A 24,787-nucleotide genomic window follows, 5' to 3' on the forward strand; every position below is an offset into this window, starting at 1 on the left:
AGCAAGCATTTAAAGGTATTTATCTGAGTCCCCTGCAGGAATATTCTTGGGTGCACGTAATCTAGAAGGTAAAACATTCTACATATTTTGTGGCCACCATTGTGATGTTGGTGGTCTTGGATCATAAGGAGGGGGAGATTAGGCCAGGAAGAGAGTGAATTATGAGGGGAGCAGAGAGGACTGGAAATGGATCTAACGGTTCAAGCAAGGTAATATTCACTGTTGGGCATGTTGTTTTGAAGCTCATCATACAAAATGTGTTTCATAGAAATGTGGTCACATTTGGATGGGACGTGGGAGGATAGGAGTACATGAAACATTGGTCTTATTTCCATTAAGTTTGGACAGGGAAAGCAAGAGGAATAAATATATTAACTAGATAGAAAATAAATTTTCATAAAAGTTTACCTAGATAAAATAATTATTGTTGAGCTTTTTTTTTAGCAACCTCACTTTAGCATGTAAATTGATAGCACATCAAAGATAAATTTCATGCATTATCAAAGTGTGAACATGCACATAATTCCAACTGTTCACTGACTGGCGGCTAAGGTTATACTTCGATGGACACCCAAATGTTTCATTGTGTTGTATGCTCTGTTTGAGGATTTGTCCAAAAGACTATTTTCTAAGTTATGTTCCTCCTCTCAATCACTAGATGTATTCTAAGTTTTCTGGTTGTGCTCTGTACAGTCAGAGTGTTAAAATTGGACAGTACAGAAGCAGAGCCTCTGCCCTCGTGAAGGCCAAGGTGCCCTCATCAGCTGGTTTTATTTGTTGTGTTGGGTCCACATCCCTGTAAACTTTTCCCATCCACACATCTGTCAACATTTCTATACATTGTATTTCTACCCACTTCTACAGCTTCTGCTGGCAACTCATTCCATACACCCAGCACCCTCCGTGTGAAAATGTTTCTCCTCAGTCCCTTTTAAATCTTACTCCCTCACCTTAAATCTAGGTCCCCTTTTTAGATTCCTGCCCTAAGTAGAAGAATGACCATCCACATTTTCTACACCCCACATGAATTTATACACACCTGTAAGATCATACTCAGCTTCCTATGCCCCAGAACTAAAAAAAATTATTCATTACTGTGTAACTCAAGCCCTCCAGTCCTGATATCTATCTATTCTGCATCCTTCCATCTTTCTTATAGGTGGGCACCAGAACTGCTCACAATACTCCAAGTCTGGCCTCATTAATGCCTGGTACTGTTGCAACATGGTGTTCCAACTTCTACACACTAACTAATACAGGCAAGCATGCCAAAACCCTCCTTCACCATCCTGTCTATCTGAATCACCACTTTCAGGGAACTACCTATCTGTACCCCTAGATACCTCTGTGCTACAACATTCTCCTTACTATTTACCGTGTAGGTCCTGCCCTGGTTTAAAGTGCTAAAATGCAAAACCTCACAAAGATGAGAAAGTCTGCAGATGCTGGTCCTGATGGAGGATCTCAGCCTGAAACATCAACTGTTTACTCTTTTCCATAGATGCTGCCTGGCCTGCTGAGTTCCTCCAGCATTTTGCATGTGATGCAAGACTTCACACTTGCCCATATTAGACTGCATCTACCATTCCTTCACCCACTTCCACAATTGTTGACAAGATCTGTGTCTCATAATACACCAACAATATTGCTAGTCCTAGCAGAGATCTAATCTCCAAAGTCTGTGACTTCAGGATCTACTCACAGCACATGAACACTAGGAAGATGCATTTTGACACTTCAATGTCCAAGATTATCTCTTAAACAAAATATTTAAGTTTGTCTCTTCCCTCACAGTGGACCTTCAGTGATTCAGTTAGATGAGGAGGTAGGCCCTCAGTTCCCTGGACCTACTGCATAGATCATGTGAGAAAGTATTACTTCCCAATTTTTAAAAGAATTTTAATTCTATATGTCATCTGTTTGATAAAGGATACTTTCTAAGATCCATGCTGCCCACATATTGAGTGGTGGATATTTGATGTAGCGATACTGAAGACAATTTCTCATTCTGTGATTTGAGGAGCTATTGGTACTTCGAACTGGATTAAAATCAAAACGCACCAATTGCAGTGAATCTTCAATCATCAACTTGGTCAACATCTTTGGATCTTTTAAATAATGAAAACCCATTATTAACTTTTTTTTCATCAAATACATTACTTTCTACACTGGTTACATGCCTTCTGTAGTTTTAATCTGAACAATTGTTAATTATAAAGACAAATTTAAAATCATCAGCAGGATTCTAAATGAACTGCACCATCATGCTCTCTGCACTAGTTCGAGCTTCAGACTTATATTTTGCAGTTTCCATGCAATTTCTTCCCCCCCCCCCCCGCCCTCATTGTTGCTGTTCGACCCACAGTAGAATACTTGTTGCTTTACAATCAATTTACAAAATGCAAATATAAAGGTTTTGATGGGAAATGTCAGCAGTATCTTCCATTATTTCCTCACAATTGTCTGAAATGTGGGATTTGGTCATTGTGTAAGTCCCAAAGGTATGGTTGGACCAGATCCAAGACATAAGAGATCCAACAGATGCAGGAAAACTTGAACAACACACACAAAACAACAACACACAATACATAGAAGTACCGATTAGAGATGGGGCAGTGTTGGATCTCCTGTTAGGGAATGCGATAGGTCAGCTGACAGATGTACGTGTTGGGGAGCACTTTGGGTCCAGTGATCACAATAGCATTAGCTTCAATATAATTATGGAGAAGGACAGGACTGGACCTAGAGTTGAGATTTTTGATTGGAGAAAGGCTAACTTTGAGGAGATGCGAAGGGATTTAGAGAGAGTGGATTGGGTCAAGTTGTTTTATGGGAAGGATGTAATAGAGAAATGGAGGTCATTTAAGGGTGAAATTATGAGGGTACAGAATCTTTATGTTCCTGTTAGGTTGAAAGGAAAGGTTAAAGGTTTGAAAGCGCCATGGTTTTCAAGGGATATTAGAAACTTGGTTCGGAAAAAGAGGGATGTCTACAATAGATATAGGCAGCATGGAGTAAAGGAATTGCTCGAGGAATATAAAGAATGTAAAAGGAATCTTAAGAAAGAGATTAGAAAAGCTAAAAGAAGATACGAGTTTGGTTTGGCAAATAAGGTGGAAGTAAATCCGAAAGGTTTCTACAGTTATATTAAAAGCAAGAGGATAGTGAGGGATAAAATTGGTCCCTTAGAGAATCAGGGTGGTCAGCTATGTGTGGAGCCAAGGGAGATGGGAGAGATTTTGAACGATTTCTTCTCTTCGGTATTCACTAAGGAGAAGGATATTGAATTGTGTAAGGTGTGGGAAACAAGTAAGGAAGTTATGGAACCTATGACAATTAAAGAGGTGGAAGTACTGGCGCTTTTAAGAAATTTAAAAGTGGATAAATCTCCGGGTCCTGACAGGATATTCCCCAGGACCTTGAGGGAAGTTTGTGTAGAGATAGCAGGAGCTCTGACGGAGATCTTTCAGATGTCATTAGAAACGGGGATTGTGCCGGAGGATTGGCGTATTGCTCATGTGGTTCCATTGTTTAAAAAGGGTTCTAGAAGTAAGCCTAGCAATTATAGACCTGTCAGTTTGACATCAGTGGTGGGTAAATTAATGGAAAGTATTCTTAGAGATAGTATTTATAATTATCTGGATAGACAGGATCTGATTAGGAGTAGCCAGCATGGATTTGTGTGTGGAAGGTCATGTTTGACAAACCTTATTGAATTTTTTGAAGAAGTTACGAGGAATGTTGATGAGGGTAAGGCAGTGGATGTAGTCTATATGGACTTCAGCAAGGCCTTTGACAAAGTTCCACATGGAAGGTTAGTTAAGAAGGTTCAGTCGTTAGGTATTAATGCTGGAGTAATAAAATGGATTCAACAGTGGCTAGATGGGAGATGCCAGAGAGTAGTGGTGGATAATTGTTTATTGGGATGGAGGCCGGTGACTAGCAGGGTGCCTCAGGGATCTGTTTTGGGCCCAATGTTGTTTGTAATATACATAAATGATCTGGATGATGGGGTGGTAAATTGGATTAGTAAGTATGCTGATGATACTAAGGTAGGAGGTGTAGTGGATAATGAGGTGGGTTTTCAAAGCTTGCAGGGAGATTTATGCCGGTTAGAAGAATGGGCTGAACGTTGGCAGATGGAGTTTAATGCTGAGAAGTGTGAGGTTCTACATTTTGGCAGGAATAATCCAAATAGAACATATAGGGTAAATGGTAGGGCATTGAGGAATGCAGTGGAACAGAGAGATCTAGGAATAACAGTGCATAGTTCCCTGAAGGTGGAGTCTCATGTAGATAGGGTGGTGAAGAAGGCTTTTGGAACACTGGCCTTTATAAATCAGAGCATTGAGTACAGAAGTTGGGATGTAATGTTAAAATTGTACAATTTTGTTGTAAGGCCAAATTTGGAATATTGTGTACAGTTCTGGTCACCGAATGATAGGAAAGATATCAATAAATTAGAGAGAGTGCAGAGACGATTTACTAGGATGTTACCTGGGTTTCAGCACTTAAATTACAGAGAAAGGTTGAACAAGTTAGGTCTCTATTCATTGGAGCGTAGAAGGTTGAGGGGGGATTTGATCGAGGTATTTAAAATTTTGAGAGGGATAGATAGAGTTGACGTGAATAGGCTGTTTCCATTGAGAGTAGGGGAGATTCAAACGAGAGGACATGATTTGAGAGTTAGGGGGCAAAAGTTTAAGGGAAACACGAGGGTGTATTTCTTTACTCAAGAGAGTGATAGCTGTGTGGAATGAGCTTCCTGTAGAAGTAGTAGAGGCCAGTTCAGTTGTGTCATTTAAGGTAAAATTGGATAGGTATATGGACAGGAAAGGAGTGGAGGGTTATGGGCTGAGTCCGGGTAGGTGGGACTAGGTGAGATTAAGAGTTCAGCACGGACTAGGAGGGCCGAGATGGCCTGTTTCCGTGCTGTGATTGTTATATGATTATATAAAAATGCTGGAGGAACTTAGCAGGCCAGGCCATGTCTTTGGAGGGAAATAAAGAGCCAAAGTTTTGGGTTCTGATGTCAACTGGCAATTTCTTCCCTAGATGCTGCCTGACCTACTGAGTTCCTCCAGTATTTTATGTATGTTGCTCAGACTAGATGTTTTCTTAATCACTTCAATTAAATTGAAGGCACCTAAGGAAATAAAATAAATATACCTAATTAAGATTTCCTAGCTAAAATGTTGCCTGACCGTCTGAATATTTCTATCATTTTTTAAATTTTGGTTTTCCAGTGACCAGTATGTTGAGTTTTCTACACACTCTGTTGTTCCACTCTACATTTTGTTCCAGCTCCAACACCATATACAAGTTTGCTGATGACACCACTGTTGTGGGCTGTATCAAAGTTGGTGATGAATCAGCATTCACGAGGGAGATTGAAAATTTGGCCAAGTGGTGTAATAACGACAACCTCTCACTGAATGTCAGTAAGATCAAGGAACTGATTGTAGACTTCAGGAGAGGTATGAGGTTCATGAGCCAGTAATCATTGGAGGATCAGAGCTGGAGAGGGTCAGTAACTTTAAATACCTGGTTGTCACCATCTCAGAGGACCTGTCCTAGACATATCATATAAATATAATTGCAAAGGTAACACAACAGTGCCTCGACTTCCTCAGGAATCTTCCGTGATTCGGCATGTCATCAAAAACCTTGGCAAACTTCTATAGAAGTGTGGTAGAAAGTGTGCTGACTGGCTGCCTTAAGGCCTGGTTTGGGAACAATCAGTACCTTTGAGTGAGAAATCCTACAAAAGGTAATGGATTCAGCCTAATACATCATGGGGAAAACCCTCATTGGGAACATCGACATTCAACGTTGCCATAGCAAAGCAGCACCCGTCATCAAAGATCCTCACCATCCAGGCCATGCTCTTTTTTCGCTGCTGCCATCAGATAGAGGGTACAAGAGCCTCAGGACTCCCTACACAGGTTCAAGAACAGTTACTACCCCTCAACCATCAGGCTTTTAAACAAAAGCGGTTAATTTCCGGCGTTCCCACAACCGATAGTCTCACTTTAAGGACTCTTTATCTTGTTATTTCATACTCGTTAGTTATTGCTGTTTATTTATATTTACACTTGCACAGTTTGTTGTTCATTGATCCTGCTTAACAGTTACTGTTCTATAGATTTGCTGAATATGCCTACAATAAAAAGAATGTCATATTTGTATGTGGTGACATGTATGTACTCTGATAATAAATTTTACTTTGAACTTTGAATAGTTTATCTTTCTTATTTACAATCCATTTAGTCAAAACAGATGTAATTAGCTTGCCTTAACCACGTCCTCTCAAGTAACACTAACACCACCTGTTTATCCAGTTTCCCTTGGTCTTCACCCTATCATGGATATTTCCTTTAGTCCAGTCACTCATCCCCTTCTGCTCAACTTTAACATACTTTTTTCTAGCACTTCTTAGTTCTGATGAAAAATAATCAATTTGAAATTTTAACTTTAATGTCACCTGACTTTCTGAATATCTCTTGTAATTTCTAGTTTTATTTCAGATATACAGTGATAACATTATTTTGCATTTAAGAATTATTTTCAATTGCATGAATGTATTTAATTGGTTGTGAAGATGTTTAAGAACTTTAGTTTTCATTTTGGTCACAAACATTATTTAAAATATTGTTTATAGTGTGAATATTTCTAATGAAGCTTGAATATTTCTGAAAATTATGAGAGATTTACCAATCCTTGTCCAAGATCAGTGAAAATGTTATTAACTCATATCTTCCAGCAATTACATAGATTATACCACATGTTTTACCTTTTAAGTTGCACTAGGGAGTAGCATGAAATGAATGTATCTAGAAATGGAACCAACAGCTCCATGTATTTAAAGTGGAATACTTAAAATACTGTATTCTAGAATATATAAAAATATTTTTAGCATAATTTTTTTAGCTAATATTTTGCTTTGGAATTGAGATTCTCATGATAAACCATTCAAATTCTGAAAACTGATCTAGTGCTCTCCCGGAATGTATGACAAATAGTCTTCTTGGTCTTCCAGCTGGGTACAAGTATTGATTTTAATCTATGTTTCAGTGACAAACTCTACTATTTTCATCAGGGTTGATGTTTAGGCATGTCTAGTCTGGTATATTTAATACAACCCTGTCGTCCGTCCCTCCTGAATGGTTAATCCTCATCCAATCAGGTTCCCATTGTCCCACCTTATTTACAATCAAATTCCAGCTTTTCCTCAGAGTAAAATTTCTTTTGCTCTAATTTTGTTAAATTTCTTTTTCTCTACTTTTATTTCAATGGCTTCCTTCACCAGGCAGTCCCAAAAGCCATTGGCACAGCACAATAGTTTTGTGCCATCAAAGTCAATCCTACGGCCATTGTGAATGTAATGTTCTGCTATTGCCGACTTTTTCCAGGTAACCCAAATGGATACACCTTCTGTGCTCCTTGATGTGGGTTTCCACTGTGCATCCCGTCTGGCTGAAATCGCTGCTCCACATTCACAGGGAATTCTGTAAGTAACAGCCATCCTGATTCCCAGGTCATCTTTGACCCACATAAGCTGTGATTTGAGCTTTCTTATGGGTTTGTGGGTGGTATCAATCCAATATTTCTTCAGGATCCTGGCGACCCTTCTAGAAACTGTGGAAATATAGGGAAGACAGGCAGTAGTTACAGGTGCCTGGTTTTTCCACTAGCCCTTTAAAGGGCCTGATTGATTCCCTTCACATTGTAGCCATTCTGTAGGAACATCATGCATAATCATCTTATTTCCTTGTGGAGACTCTCTGGGTCCAAAATAGTTTTTGTACGGTTAATCAATGTAGAAAAAACTGCTCTATGTTGGGAGGCATGATGTTGGCTGTTATTATTGAGGTATAAGTCCATGAAAATGGGTTTCCTTACGATAGACAGCATGCCCAAAGTGATGTCCAGTTTCCATCATACTAGAATGTCTGAGAATGGGAAGCAACCATTCTTCTCCATCTTCATCATAAATTGAATGCTTGGATGTATGCTGTTCAGTTGGAACTGGAACTGCTGGAGTGCCTGGAACCCATGAGGCCACACTATGAAGGTGTCATCAACGTATCTGAAGAAGCACTTGGGGCATAAGGGCAATGAACTCAGAGCCCTCTCCTCAAAGTCCTCCATGTAGAAATTAGCAATAGCTGGTGATTAGAGCGATCCCATGGTCAAAGATGACCTGGGCCTCAGGACAGCTGGCACTTACAGGATTCTCTGTGAATGCAGAACAGTGTATATCTGCCAGGACAGGACGTATGGTGGAAACCCACATCAGGGAAATTGGCAGTAGCATAACATTGAATTTGCAATGGCCATAGATTTGACTTTGATGGCACAAAACTACTGTGCAATGCCAATATCTTTTGGTACTGCCTGGTGAAGGAAGCCATTGAAATAAAACTAGAGAAAAAGAATTTTAACAAAGATGAAAGTCTCGCTCTGTAAGAACTGGAATTTGATTGTAAACAAGGTGAGACAGCGGAAACCTGATTGGATAAGGACTAACCAATCAGGAGGGATGGTCGATGTGGGTATATATGCCACTGGACTGGATGTACCTAGTACCTAGGCATTGTCCCTGATGAAGATGAACAGAGTTTGTCATTGAAATGCTGGTTAAAATCGGTACTTGAACCTGGCTAGAAGCCTGAGAAGAGCTTATTCATCATTCAAATTTTGCTCTGTATTCAATCAAATATCAAAATTTTTCTTGGTAATTTATATGATACTAATGTAGCTTCATTTTCTTGAAGATTTTCAACAATGTTGTTTCTTCTCTGCCAGAACAGATATTCTATTTTACCTTTGGACCAAAGCCATGCAGTTTCATTAATCAGTAAAATGATTTCATTTTCAAGGAAGAATATCAATTTGCAAAATGAATTAACTCATTGTATATAAATGACAGTACATGTAGACATTATTCTATCCAAGACTGTCTTAAAGATACTGTGTGAAAAACTTTGGATAAGCTCAACTCACTAAACTTAGGAGTCAATTCCCACAAGATATTATGTTTTTTTTAAAAAAAGCTTGCTGCCAGAACTAATATGTACAGTTTCCAATTTTGAATTATCAAAGATCAGAAAAATATAGCCTTTCTCTTTCATTTACCAGCATTACATAACAAAATGCTCCCACCACACATGTAGACATACATATATTGCACTTCGTCCACACAAACTCTGCTCTAAATTAATTTTCCAATTTTACTCTGCTTTGTCCACTGCTTGCCTTTTAAATGTCACCATAATAGCTTTGATCACTTTGCACTAAAATGGACTTTGCATTTTTGTTTTAATTTTATTCTTTCTTGTAAAAATGTATTATAATTTTTGTTAAATTTACGATTTTCCTGTAAATGTCTCATAGATGATGCTATGTTCCTGTAATGCTGCTGCAAGTAAGTTTTTCATTGCAACAATGCATACATGTACTTGTGGATATGATCATAAACTCAACTCTGAATGATGACTTTGAATTAGATTTTTTCTTTCATTATTATTTGAACAACTCAACCCAATTTTGTCAATTTAATGTTTCATAAAAATACCTTTGATGTCATTCATATTATATTTTGGATCATTGATGATTGATCCTTGAAAATGATCCAATAAATTGAAATCCTGAATGAGCTTTGATCGGATAGCTTCTGCCCGAGGGTTGGCCTTTGAAAATATTTGGGAAACGCCTTTACTTTCCAAAATAGATTTTGATTCGTCCATTTTTCAGTATCTATTCAACAAGAGGGAAAAATGTTCATTCATTCTGAAAATGTTCAGACAACAACCATCTCTAAATCTACAGACTATAAAAATGACTTACTTTTCCAATGCTGATCATTTGCAGATTATCAATTTGAATTATTCCACCACTGGCTAATGTGCTTAGAGTGTCACTATTCCTAAGCTCCGGAATTCTTTAATAAGAAAGACTAGTTTGCCTGTCTATTTCAAATGCTCCAAAATACATCATTATCAGTGAAATACTCTATGTTAGTGATGTAATGTAGGAAGAGTGGCACCCAACTTGCACAATGCAAACTCTGAGAAATGGAAATGTAATTGTACCCTTTGTGATTTACCTATTTATTGCAGGATTGCACTTTATTCTTATCAGTATTGGACCGTGTAACTCCCCTGTTCTTCAAAATACTTTTTTTCACATCCGTTTGAAAGAGCTTCAGTTTCACATTCAAAAACAGCATTTCCAACAGTGCAAGGCAAATATGGTAGTTCTTTGGAGCGTCATCCTGGACATCCATACCCAATCCTGTGATTAGAACTCACAATTTTGACACTGAACTGTAGCTAACTCTATTTCATTATCACTCTTCGTATATCCCTTGACGGGTTAGAAGTGGCGCGAATGTTACACCTGGCTGGATTGCCCAGAAATAATGGTCACTGTCTCATTATAAAGGGTCAGCCATTCAGGCCGGTGATCAGAAGACATTTGATCAGCGAAGATAGGGTGAATCTTAGGAACTGATTATCGAAGATGGCTCTGAAGGCTCAGATACAGAATATATTGAAGACAGAGAAAAATGGGGTGTAGGGATAGTGGTGCTCAGATCAAAACCAGTTGCAATCATTTTGAATGGCAGAGTATAGTTAAGTGGCCTGCAGGGCCTTCTATTTCTTCTGTTTAGGGCAATATTTATTAGTGAACCAGTGTCCTGTTGAGAACTCTGATCTACACGTTCATTTCTTTCACATCCTTCTGCCAACCTCCTATCTGTTCATATCTGTTCTTGTTCTTGCTGCGTAACCATAATTTGCCCCACGTGCCTCATAATGGAGATGTGGACTACATTCATATGATCAGTGAGATATTTTTGATTTCCTGTCTTTAACTGGAAGTCGATGAAAGACAGATTTTGAACCAAAGCTGCTTGATGTGGGAGTAAGACTGGTGACTTCTTCGTCATGATCACTCTGCTCAACATGGGCATCCTAATGGATCTTGATGTTTATAGAAGGTGGAGTTCTTGTGCTTCTCATGCATAACCTCTCTGGAGCTCTCATGGATGCTGTTATGAGCCTCTTGAGTTACCTCAGTAAGCATCTGAGACCTCAGACTTCTACATGCTCTTTATTGAGTGTTGCCTGGTCACCTTTGATCTGTGAAGCCACTACCTGGTTGAGCCTTCTGCATGTAGTCAGACCTAATATTGGTTGTACTCTCGTTTCAACAATCAGTAGCTGTGCCTTTAGGTGCTGCCCTTTGTGCATAAAGGTCACTGTACAGTCCCCTTTTACTGGAATGTTCTCTCCTTTGTCTATCCCACATGTTATTTCCTCAAAGAATTCCAATAGATTTGTCAGGCAAGAGTTCCCCTTAAGGAACCAACGCTGACTTTGGCCAACTTTATCATGGGCATCTAAGTACCCTGAAACCTCATCCTTAATAAAGGACTCAAACATCTTCCCAACCACTGAACGTAGGCTAACTAGCCTATATTTTTTTTTCCTTCTGCCCTCCCTCCCTTCTTAAAGAGTGGAGTGACACTTGCAATCTTCCAGACCTCCAGAACCACTCCAGAATCTAGTGATTCTTGAAGGATCATTACTAATGCCTCCGCAATTTCTTCAGCTACTTCTTTCAGAACCCTGGGGTGCGGTCCATCTGGTCCAAGTGACTTATCTACCTTTAGATCTTTCAGCTTCCCAAGCACCCTCTCCTTGGTAATAGCAACTGCAGTCACTTCTGCCCCTGAAACTCACAAATTCCTGGTGTCTTCCACAGTGAAGATTGACGCAAAGTACTTGTTAAGTTCATCCACCACTTCTTCGTCCCCTATTTGTACCTTTCCATTGTCATTTTCCAGTGTTCCAATATCCACTCTCACCTCTCTTTCACTCTATATATACCTGAAAAAAAAGCTTCTGGTATCCTCATTGATATTTTTGGCTAGCTTACTTTCATATTTAATCTTTTCTCTCTTTATGTTTTTTTCCACCTGCTTTCTAATGTTTTTTAAAAGCTTTCCAATCCTCTAACTTCCCACAAATTTATGCTATATTATATACCTTGTCTTGTGTTTTTATGTTGTCTTTGACTTCGCTTGTCACTGACAGTTGTCTCATTCTCCCTTTTGAATATTTCTTTTTTGGGATGTATTTTCTCTGTGCTTTCCAACTTGCCCCACAGAAACTCCAACCAATGCCATTCTGCTAATGTCTCCCTCCGATCAACTTTGGCCAGCTCCTCTTTCATGCTTCTCTAATTCCCTTTACTTTACTGTAATACTGATACATCTGACTTTACCATCTCCGTCTCAAATTGCTGCGTGAATTCTATTGTATTATGAACACTGCCTCCCAAGGCTTCCTTTCCTTTAAGCTCCCTAATAAGATCTGGTCCTCCACAAACTGGATCAACACTTTGACGTCATGTGGAGGTTTATGTGCTTCGAGGACTCCATCAGGTGATGCCAACTCAGGGCCAGCTATGTTGGAACAGCTTTGGACGAGATGCCAGACAAAGATTGATCCAACCCCAGCTCCCAAACGGACAGACTAGCATTTGCCCCTCCCAGGCCACACTTCATCATGATGCAGCCACAAGCTGGAGGAGTGGCTTGACAAAAAACAATTAGAAATGTGAAGAGAAAAAACACCTACTGTACAAAACAACAACATCAAATCTGGTTCATTTCACATCACCCAGTTCAGAACTTTTTTACCCCTGCTGGGCTCAACCACAAGCTGTTCTAAAAAAAATCTCATAGGCATTCTACAAATTCCCTCTCTTGAGATTCGGTACCAACCCGATTTTCCCATTTTACCTTCGTATTAAAATCCCCCATAGCTATCATATTGCCCTTATTACATGCCTTTTCTATTTCCTGTTGAAATTTATATCCCACATCTTGGCCACCGTTTGTATATAATTCCCACCAGGGTCTTTTTATCCTTGCAGTTCTAAACTCTTCCCTCAAGGATTCTACATCTTCTGATCTATGTTACCTCTCTCTCATATCTTGATTTCATTTTTTACCAAAAGAGCCACCCCATCCAGTCTGTCTACCTGTCTGTCCTTTCAATACAAGGTGTATCCTTGGATGTTAAGCTCCCAGCTCTGATCTTTGTTCAGTCATGACTCAGCAATGCCCACAACATCGTACCTGCCAATCACAATCTGTGTTGCAAGATCATCTACTTTATTCCATATACTGCTGTGCATTCAAATATAACACCTTCAGTCCTGCTTTCATCATCTTTTTCGATTTTGCCCCCATGTTACACTTTGCCTCATCCCACTGACTGCAATTTTGCCTGATCATCTGCCTGTCCTTCCTCACAGTCTCACTAAACACTGAATCAACTTGCATACCAACTACCCTATCACTCCAGTGCCCAGCCCTCTGCCAACTTAGTTTAAACCCACTTCAACAGTTCTAGCAAACCTGCCTGCAATGATATTGGCTGCCTCACGTTCAGGTATAACCCATTCTTTTTGTACTGGTCCCACCTTCCCCAGAAGAGATCCCGATGATCCACAAATCTGGATATTCAGGAAATCTGTATATTCATTAGAAATTTAAGAACCCACTTTTTGAACTATAGAGATAGGTGAGGAAAGAAAAAACTTGGGCATAACATCTCCTGTTATCATGCAACTCATAATCAAGACTCCTGTAACTAATAGCCACTTGGAATTAATACTGAAAAATATCACTACTCATGAAACATGAATCTAACATGTTACAAATAAACAATATTTGTTAAATGACGGGAGAAAATATGCCTCACAGCAGGAAAACCTGGATTCAATCTTGTTTTTGGATGTTGCCTGTGTTACGTACCCCTTAACTGGGTGTCTGACCAGCAGAGAAAGAAGAATCCGTTGGAGTCTGGTGGTACCAAACTAAAGGTGTTTATTAGTAAACTACACAATACAATATCAAAAATGCAAATATACATATAAAACAAGTTAGCAGTAATAAACCTAAAAGTGTAGGAATAATAATAATCAATAATAAACTAACTCTATCTAGGGGTAAAGGAATTGTCATAGGAAAGTATAGAGTTCAGTTCATAAATGCTGAAGTAGTGTATGGTTGTTGTATTGAAATCGTTGGAGAGAGAGAGAGCGAGCGAGATGTAACAGCAACAGTTGCAGCAGGCAAACCTTTTTGTGGCTTTCTTAATCCGTCGTATCGTTGTGGTCATTCAGTTATGACCCCTCTGGTCTTCAGCTAGACCGTTCTTCTGTGGTGGACTTGTCACTCTGGCATGAGTGGACACACACACAAGTCCCCACCGGCCCTGCTGTAACACTGTGAGCTTTACTGACCGATCTCCTGATTCGGTCTCCGAAGCCCCCACATTTCCTGTGGGTTCCAACTCTCAATCAGTGTCCACTGGTGTGTCTGAAGGGTGTCTCTCCAGACCTGTCTTTTCTCCCCACTCATGGGGTCTCAACTATCCATCAACTCTGAATGACTGTGTCCATCAAATCAGGCCACTCCTGCTGTCTCCTGAGGAATGTTAACGAGCAAAGTACAGTCCTTGTAGTAGAAGGTAAATAATTCAGGAAGAGTCATAATACAGTAAATCAGCAGTCTCTCTCCCCCTCTTATCTGTAGCAAATGTTCTTGTCTGGGCTTTATCTCTCTCTCCCATGAGCAGCATAGCAACAGCAATAGTTCGTAGTTCTCAGGAGGGGAGGTTGGGAATGGTTAACTCTGCACCCCATTGACCATCAGGTCTGTTCATCACTCATAACACCTGTATGTAATTTGCACACGCCTCCTGTGGCCATATAGAAATTCTATGGGTATTCTGCCTTCCTCCCACATGTAAAGGCACGTTGGTTTGTAGGTCAATTGCTCATTGTAAATTGCTGCTAATATATAGGTGAGTGGCAAAATCTCAGGGAGGTGATGAGAACATGGGGAGAATAAAGATGGGATTAGTGTAGGATGTTCGACTCTACTTCACTGATTAAAGTGTCCCTTAATCGCCGATTAAAATGTCGAGGAAGGTTGAGACATGGAGGTGAATGCGGAAAACGAGCTAGAGTTCAGCACCGACTGCCTTCATTTAGTTAACTGCTAAGAAGGAGCCTGTGAGTGGCCTATCACTTTGTAGCTTGCTGTTGCAGGCAGGTAGGCTTCTGCATTCATGTGGTGTCTCTGTTTTGATGATGAAGGAGGATATTACTGTGGTTCTGTGTTATGCATTTATGGACTGTGAACTTTCTCAGACTTACGGTTTTTATATTCTGTATTTTTCGGCCGTTTCTTTCCATTTTGTTGTGTGAAGGGAGAGGGTTAGCTGGTCGATGTTCTTGTTTCATTTTGTGGAGGTAAGGGGGGGAGGTTTGTGAATCGATGATTGGATTGCTGTCCTTTTTTTTGCAGAGCTTGGGTCTGATGTTTTTCTTTGAACAACTTTAGAAAGAACTATAGTCTGCAAATCGAATGAATCAAGTACAGCAGAAACAGACAGGCCAATTGCCTTTGTTCTTGCCATGAGGGAGGAACATACAGGGTAAATGGTAGGGCATTGAGGAATGCAGTGGAACAGAGAGATCTAGGAATAACAGTGCATAGTTCCCTGAAGGTGGAGTCTCATGTAGATAGGGTGGTGAAGAAGGCTTTTGGAACGCTGGCCTTTATAAATCAGAGCATTGAGTACAGAAGTTGGGATGTAATGTTAAAATTGTACAAGGCATTGGTAAGGCCAAATTTGGAATATTGTGTACAGTTCTGGTCACCGAATTATAGGAAAGATATCAATAAATTAGAGAGAGTGCAGAGACGATTTACTAGGATGTTACCTGGGTTTCAGCACTTAAGTTACAGAGAAAGGTTGAACAAGTTAGGTCTCTATTCATTGGAGCGTAGAAGGTTGAGGGGGGATTTGATCGAGGTATTTAAAATGTTGAGAGGGATAGATAGAGTTGACGTGAATAGGCTGTTTCCATTGAGAGTAGGGGAGATTCAAACGAGAGGACATGATTTGAGAGTTAGGGGGCAAAAGTTTAAGGGAAACACGAGGGGGTATTTCTTTACTCAGAGAGTGATAGCTGTGTGGAATGAGCTTCCTGTAGAAGTAGTAGAGGCCAGTTCAGTTGTGTCATTTAAGGTAAAATTGGATAGGTATATGGACAGGAAAGGAGTGGAGGGTTATGGGCTGAGTGCAGGTAGGTGGGACTAGATGAGATTAAGAGTTCGGCACGGACTAGGAGGGCCGGAATGGCCTGTTTCCGTGCTGTGATTGTTATATGGTTATATGGTTATAGAGAGGAGATGGAGGCTGCCATTTTATGAAGACACTCTGTTTTATGTCCTCCAGTTTGTGAGATGAAGTTGCTTGGCTTTCTGTGTTTTAAAGTGGACACAGTGATGCCTCAGAACTAAGGATCATTTCCAAATAAGAAGTTATTTGTGAGTTGTTCTTTGTTTGGATACAACATGCAGGTTTGGGAATGTTGGTCTGTGTGACTCAAGCTGGTTGAGAACAAAGAGCCATAAATTACTGATTGTCACTTGCTGGGAAGATGGCAATAAGTGGATGCTAGCCTTGAGCAGAGCCAGTGAAGAGGTATTAAAGGTCAGCCACATGAACTACAGCCAATGACACTGTGATGCAGTATTTGAATTGGTAAGAAATGGATAGAAAAACAGACACTTCAAGTGTGCTCGTGGTGGTAACTCAGTAGGAAAACAGCTATTGCGGATGTGAGATGCCCCGTGGACATGTGGAGATTCGAAACAGGGCTACGAGGAACTTGTGACCAACAACAGAAGCTCCCTTTTAACTGGTATTATATTTTCTGTTCTTTGACTGTTCATGGAAATTCAGGAAAACTTAATAGGTGTGCACACATGTATTGGTAGTGTAAGTTCCCGTGTCCTTCTGTTGAGACGGTAAAAGTACTTGCCAGTAAATGCAGATCTCTCTGTGCCTCCTTGATCATTATTACATTATTCTTATACCAACTTTCATGCTGTTTCTTTGTTTTGTGGATATCTGGAGAAGACGAATCTCAGAGTTGTATATGGATACATACTTTGATAATAAATGAGCCTTTGATTAGTGTAAATTGATGGTTGGCATGCATCTGTAAATTGAATGGCCTATTCTGTGCCATATCTCTATGATTCCATGAACTCCTAACACTATAATCGCTCAGAGAAGAATACATAATTTTTGCTTTTCAATATTATAATCTATTGTTACTGATTTATAATATATTTTTCACAAGTTTTCCTTTTGGTCTTACCTGATTGCTAAGTTCCTAACAAGAGAAGCAGAACATTTATAATATGGCACTGTTGATGTATTTCTACATGTAAGCTGAACTTGTTTTCAAATGATTCATATCAAAAGATACTCTCTGATCATAACGACATCACTATATTATGACATCACAAAAGAACCTTAATGGAAACAGTACTTAGAATGGTAGACCTTGAGATACTTCACAAAGACTTCATCAGGACCAAGTTTCTTAACTTACCAGAGCAATTGACCTAACTTAGCCATCATCTCACTACCATTCTGATCTCTGCAGAAGTACACATTCATCTTCTGACTGTATTTTAATTGTTTTCATTCATTAGCTAAATTTTTGGTCTCATAACTTAATCCAAGCCTTCACTATTCTGTCTGACTTTCTTTGTTATTTCTCAAAACCATTGCTTAGTCTTTCACGCAGGTGCTGTTTTCATGTAAGTTATAGCTATGCTTTCAGAATATAAAGCTGACAGAATATAAAGTGTACAATTAAACAAATTACCTTACCACCAAAGAATGCACTGATATCAAACAACTGATCACCTTTCTAAATGCACAATTTTGTTCAAGCATTTAATCTATCCATACAAGCTGCTGAACATATCTTCCATTAAACAGTATCTGGCAAATACATTGTCTAGATAATGTTAAGACTTCATTTCCGTATAGTTACAGAAAGCTGAATAGCATCCTGCATTCTTGTCTGGCAAATCTCTTTCTCGCTTTTCTGTGTTCAGTACAAGGCTCTTAGTTGTTTACCAAAATGTTCTGTCACAACCAGGGGTCATTTTTAAAGAAAAAAAGGATTTTTATTTTCAGTTAGAATGTGAACTGTATTTCCTCAGTCTCACCTCATCGGTATGCAGTGTTCCTTAGACTGTTTACATTTTATGTCTAATTGTTTGTCTTTGGGCTAGTGCCGGGCTTTCACTTTGTTTTGCAGGTGTCTCATTTGGAATCATGGGGGTTGTTTTCCTCTCTTTGTTTATCACTTTTGCTCAGTCTGGGATAATTTAATTAGCACAGTATTATCTATGTCTCGCATTCCTACATGCTCCTGGGGGTGTACTTCAAGGGGGCATGCTAACCCCTCTCTGCTCCACCATTCTGGTTCCTTGTCTGGTGAAACTCAGACCAAGTTCTTCTGTGTATCATGAGTGATTTCAGTTCATCAACATTCTGTAGAGTTTGCCTGAGCTCTTGTTAGATTTTCTGGTTAATTTCTGTAATAAATCTTTAGGTTTGTTTGAATTGCCAAAGTCCCTGGGATTCCTGCACTTGAGTTCACTAGTGAACCTCATACGCAGCCGACAGGACTCAGCACCAGAATGCAACTGAGAAGATAATGTGTGGTCATCAACCTTATGAGCATAAACTTGTAATTAGAATTCAGCAGAAAAGTTAATGGAACAATTGCAGATATATTAAAGCTAAAGGCCTTCACCCTTTCACTTATGAAATATTTGCTTTTCATTTTCTCCCATCTCTTCATCCAATGCATAGATTGTGCTGCATTTACAATCCAGCACTCTGCTGCACGGAACTGTTTCGAGGTCTGTCCAACCGAGAGCATACCAGAGCACATATTAATCCTCAGCATGGAGTTGGAGGGGAAGCACATATTGATTTATCATTGCAAGAGATGTAACATGAAGAATGTCCATCCAGGACTTTCTTTCAATTATTTATGTCAGGATTAGAAGTTCATAAAGCATTCTTACTGTTTTACTTTGATAGCTCTGTTAGAGTATATCTTGGGTTCATTTAAAAATTTATCAGGCAGCTTGTACAGGTTAGAAGCATAAATGCAGGACTCTCTACCTTCATTGTAAAAACATCTACCTGAGTTGGAGACAAAATGGAGAACACGCCTACTCCAGCAGCTGTTCATATACACTCCAATTGCTGGTCATCTGCCCAATATCTGGGAACCTATAGACCTACTGATTGAATCTATTGAAGTTTATGTGCACAAATATGACGGGACAGTTTGAGGCTACCATTACACAGGAATTTATCTCAGTGCACCAGTCTGCTATGAAGGAAAGGCACTAAGTTAGATTTTCAATTGAACAGACATCATGGCTTCCTTGCAACCTTTTTCAAATTACTATAGGTGTGGCCTCAGCAAGAAAACAAAGGAATGATTGCAACTTTACTTCAAGAGGACCACAACCTTGTCGTTGGGTTTGGAGGCTTGCGTGCCTCAATGACGCAGAGACCCATGTTGTTTGGAGTCAGGGCTTTGGGCTTTGGTTCTTGGTAGTGTCACCCATGCTAAACAGGTCAAAAGGTAGCGGCCAGACTAAGAGTGGTCTGCTGGTCCTCCAGGTTCAGGAGTTCAGCTCAGGGCCAACAACCCTAACTGGTAAAACAGAAACAGCAATGAAGAATCCTTCAACATTTGAGTGCGATGGTATTCCTGAACCTCCACCTGGGACTTGCATGACTGACAGTAGTGCAAACTGAATGGAAGCTACTGATATGATGAAGGAAGCTCTGAACACCACCGGAGATGGAGGACCTGCATTGCTGCCCTAAACACCAGTGCTGTAATGTGCAGTAAGTAAATAAGTAAGATCGCAACTTTACATTGAAGCATGCCTGTGTCATCTATGACTGAGCCAGTTCCAATCTTTGAGATGCACACTGACATCTATACATACCCTCCACCCACTAGAAGTCACTAGCCTTTAGAGGAAAGAGAAATATCAAATGTCATACTCAACCTGTTGGAGAGAGCAGTTAAGGACAGAGGAACAAGGATAATGCTTCAGATTCATAACATTTCATCAACCTGAATTGTTGTTTTGTCTCTCCATAGATGTTCTTGGCCCAATGTGCATCTGCAGTTTATGTTTACTGTCTGTTATGCCACTGGCATTTAGGGCAGCAATGAAGGTCTTCCATCTCTGTTAGTGATCAGAGCTTATTTCATCATGTCAGTAGCTTCCTCTCGGTTTTCACTACTGTCAGTCGTGTAAGCCCTGGATGGAGACTCAGGAGTGCTATCACACATAGATGTAGAAGATTCTTCATTGCTGTTTCCATAGCAATTTTGTTTTGCCAGTCAGAATTGTTAGTGCTGAGCTGAATCCCCAAACCTGGAGGACCAGTAGACCACTCTTAGTCTGGCCTCTACCTTTTGACCTTTTTGGCATGGGTGACCCTATCAAAAGCCAAAGCATGAAGCCCTGATTCCAGCCAACACAGCTCTCCAGATCATTGAGGCACGCAAGTCTCCGAACCCAACGACAAACTTGTGGTCATTGTGGTGCATCTGCCGTATTTCCTGTTTTAAGATCCGATGTCAAACATCTGCAGAAATTGCTTTGCAACTTTCAGCATCATTTCTGGGTAATAAACACTGAACAAAAAATTTATACTAGCTTAGTCTTTAATATACCCTCTGTTAAAGGGAGAAATGATGCAAATGTTTTTAGCAAAGATGCAATAAATATGTAGCAAGGGTTTTGGGGAAATGTAGAAACAACAGTTTTGCTTTGGAAATGTAAGGTATTTAATTTAATGTTTGGTTATATTGACATTTCATGCTAATTTTCACCAAATATTTAACAAACAATTTCCTGGATATTTTTGTTTTTTGCAATCTTTCTTTTTACTTTGTTTATTGGACCAATAAAGTGGGGAAATTATACAGAAAATGAGGAAGCAATAACCTTGGTGAACTGGACTAAATAATGCTCCAGCACATACTATGATCTATTAAATAGCTAGTGATGTAGGTCGTCTGGAAGTAGAACATGTATGCTTTCAGTTTGTGGTAAAAAGTCCGGATTGCATTAGTAAATATGTGGTTTATAAACCCTTTTCTTCAAACAGCTGCATTGAAGCTACTTCGACTTTACAAATAATATTGATGAAATTACTATTTTAAAACTTGAAGACACTTTTACAGTTAACAGACAAGCACTTGAATTGACACTTCGCTGTTTAGTTAAATTTGGAATATATGAATGACTTCTTATTTTTCAGTTGCACCACATCCACAATAGGTACTGTATAAACATGAACCACATTTACCACCAGTCAGAATAATTCACAATATCGTGAAAGTAGTGTGCTGTCTTCTGTTAATGGTTAAAAAGGAGTTGATCAAATTACTGAATCCAGCAAATGATGATTCAATGACCCACATGATACAATGAAGCATTGAAATGAGATCTGACATAAATCTGCCATGGGTGTTGGAAGCTGTGCCCTTCACAGTCAGTAAAAGAACTGTCTGTGTTTTGTGATTGACTTGCAAATCTGTCTATAGAGGTTTGCGCTGTTTATGTTGGTCTGCTTCATGAACCTTGGTCAAATCAGCAACTGATTACATAGTTCAAGCAAATGAGTTCTACATATTGGGGCATATGTATCTGAGATGTGCAGGCTGGCTGCACCTGAGCTGTTATTTTCTTTGCAAACACGAGGAAATCTGCAGATGCTGGAAATTCAAGCAACACACACAAAATGCTGGTGGAACGCAGCAGGCCAGGCAGCATCTATAGGAAGAAGTACAGTCGATGTTTCGGGCTGAGACCCTTCATCAGAACTAACTGAAAGAAGAGATAGTAAGAGATTTGAAAGTGGGAGGGGAAGGGGGAGATCCGAAATGATAGGAGAAGACCAGAGGGGGAGGGCTAAGAAGCTAAGAGCTGGAAAGGTGATTGGCAAAAGGGATACACAGCTGGAAAGGGAGAGGATCATGGGCCGAGAGGCCTAGGGAGAAAGAAAGGGGGAGGGGAGCACCAGAGGGAGATGGAGAGCAGTCAAGGAGTATTTGTGAGAGGGACAGAGAGAGAAAAAAGACAGAAAAGAGAAAAAAGGGAATCAATAAATAAATAAGTTAATAATTAAATAAGGGATGGGTAAGAAGGGGAGGGGGGCATTAACGGAAGTTAGAGAAATCAATGTTCATGCTAACAGGTTGGAGGCTACCTAGACTGAATATAAGGTGTTGTTCCTCCAACCTGAGTGTGGCTTCATCTTGACAGTAGAGGAGGCCATGGATAGACATATCAGAATGGGAATGGGACGTGGAATTAAAATGTATGGCCACTGTGAGATCCTGCTTTCTCTGGCGGACAGAGCATAGGTGTTCAGCGAAATGGTCTCCCAGTCTCCCAGTGTTATTTTTCTCTTCTTTTTCAAAGTGGTTATCATTACAATTAACAAACTAACAGTTCTTAATTTTGATCGTGTGGTGAAGTAATGGTGGCAGGATGAATGCACTTAGATTACCCTGTCTAATTTGTCAAACAAAACTAAAATAATAATAACTACCATTTATAACCCACCAGTAACATTATGTCTGAAGACACTTCAGAGCTCAGTAAATGAAATTCGACATCAACCTATTTTATGACAGACAGTCAAAAGCCTTTGAAGACAAAGCAAATGAACGGAAGTTAATGAAGAGGATTCAAAACAAACAAAGCAGTTAAAGTGATAGCCATCAGGGAGTGATTAAAAACTGGGCGCGTGCAAAATGCCAGAAGTGGAGATGCCTGCTCGACCGGAGGAAGTTATAAAAGAAGGGAAAGGTGTGTAAACAAGAATGAGAAATTTCAAATGTAGGTATTGCCAATCCAGTTAAAATGTACGTTTTCATAAATACAATGGCAGAGGCATTTTAAGTTAAAGGGAAACTGTAGCAAATTACTTTATTGTCAACCCAACGCAGAACATAAAGCTCAGTAAAAAACTTAACATCATTACGTCATCGCATCAGACCAGCCTCTCAAAGTGAATCTCAACTCGATGTCGGCGGCTGTGAGTTATGCCTATGTTTCCACCCATTACATTATCCTACAAAAACCATGCATCTGTAAACTCAGGTAGAGTAGGTGAATGGTAAAACTGAAGACATGAGTTGTCAAGATCAGATTTATTTCAGGTGCGAAGTGAAGATCCCCTCGGGGAACCCTTGAGGAGTCAGCTCTTGAGTAATTAAGAGGTAAATAGCATTTCAGCGCTGGAAAGTAATTAAATGTGATGTGTTATGATCGCAGCCCCCTCCTTCTTGAGAATCGCAAGATCGCTATTAATTCGGGTCTTGGACCCAGGAAATGAGAGAGAATCCTCAAGGTTTTGGAATGTGTCCTGGCCCCTCAGCAAGACAAAGCCACGGATAACGGCCATTGTCTCTTGGAGACACCTTTGTGGATTGGGGTCTGGGCTATGTGCAAGCCCTCAGGGCAACGTGGGCTTGGCGACGGGGAGAGATTGCATCATCCCAACTTGATTGACATCTGAGACTCCGGGAGTCCAGATAAAAGAGGGGCTGTAGAGACGGCCCCTCAGACACACCAGAAGAGACGCTAGCGATCCCGTATAGCGGGCAGCCATTTGAAGGAAGCCACGTGTGTTCGGTTCCCGTGCCTGGGAGCCGGTGGCGAGTACCGCAGAAACGATTTTCTTGAACTAACGACGGGGAACCAACTCCCCCGACTCAACGGATTGATCTCATCAAAAGACCCGGGCAAGTTTCTTTTATCACAAATCTCTCTCTCTCTCCAACAAGTGAAAACCCAGCGGTCCCCAAAACCCAGAAGCTTGCAGGAACTGAGTGACTTTCATATTTCTAAAGGACAATATATTACCCCTAGACAAAACGATAGAGCTACTTCTTATTGATGATTATTACTATACCCGTGCTTTAGATTGAGTATTGACGACCTCTATTATCTGAATGTTTGTATTAACCTTATTTTTGTGCCCCTTTATAAATAAAAACTTTTAAAAATAGTACCATCAGACTTCAACGGACCTCTCTATCTTTGCTGGTAAGTGACCCAGTTACGGGGTACGTAACAGATGTATGTCAAGTTAATGAAGTCTGAGACTGATAGCGTGGCTAGGTGCTCAGAATCACATCTTGGGGTTAAATACACTGAGAAGATTCACAAACTTGTCAGCCTCAGACAGCTGACAAGAAGAGGGACTGAGTTTATGTCTGGGCTCAAGGACATTGCCTTTAAATCAGTAACGATAGGGAGAATGCCCCTGCCATGATTTTCCTAAACTCTGATGCTGCACAAGGCTGCATCCTCAGCCCCCTAGCCCACTCCCTGTGCACACGTGACTGCATGGCCAGATTCCACTTGAACTCCACTGATGGGTTTGCAGAAGATGATGATTCAGAGTATAGGAAAGAGATAAAGAGCTTAGTAATATTGTATCATGACCTTAGCCAAGACAAAAGGGCTGATCAGTGACTTCAGGAACAGGATGGAGACTGAGAGGGATCCTAGGAGTGAACATCACCGATAGCTTGTTGTGCTTCAACCACATCAGGAAAACTCACAATGTTTCTACTTCCTCAGAAGGCTAAAAAACTTTAGCATGCAACCGTTGACCCTTTTCAATTTTTATCAATGAACCATAGAAAACATCCTATCTGGATGCAGAATGACTTGGTAAAGCAACGGCTCTGCACGTGACTGTAAGAAACTGCAGAATCACAAACACAGCTCAGCATGCCATGTCAACCAACCTCCCCT

At 40.1% G+C, this 24,787-nt stretch overlaps 1 protein-coding gene across 1 annotated transcript in view; it reads right to left on the reverse strand.

The window, feature by feature from the left end:
• The window catches only part of LOC140718855 (cation channel sperm-associated protein 2-like), a 57,206-nt gene that overhangs the window by 24,167 nt on the left and 8,252 nt on the right, over positions 1–24,787 (reverse strand). The window contains exons 2-3 of the mRNA XM_073033090.1: positions 9,578–9,759; positions 1,935–2,108 (exon numbers count right to left, since the gene is read on the reverse strand). Of these exons, the coding sequence (XP_072889191.1) occupies positions 1,935–2,108; positions 9,578–9,749 (346 nt within the window). The 5' untranslated portion in view covers positions 9,750–9,759. The remainder of the gene's footprint in view (positions 1–1,934; positions 2,109–9,577; positions 9,760–24,787) is intronic.

The sequence above is a fragment of the Hemitrygon akajei genome, chromosome 30, assembly GCF_048418815.1.
Source record: "Hemitrygon akajei chromosome 30, sHemAka1.3, whole genome shotgun sequence".
Taxonomy (NCBI): domain Eukaryota; kingdom Metazoa; phylum Chordata; class Chondrichthyes; order Myliobatiformes; family Dasyatidae; genus Hemitrygon; species Hemitrygon akajei.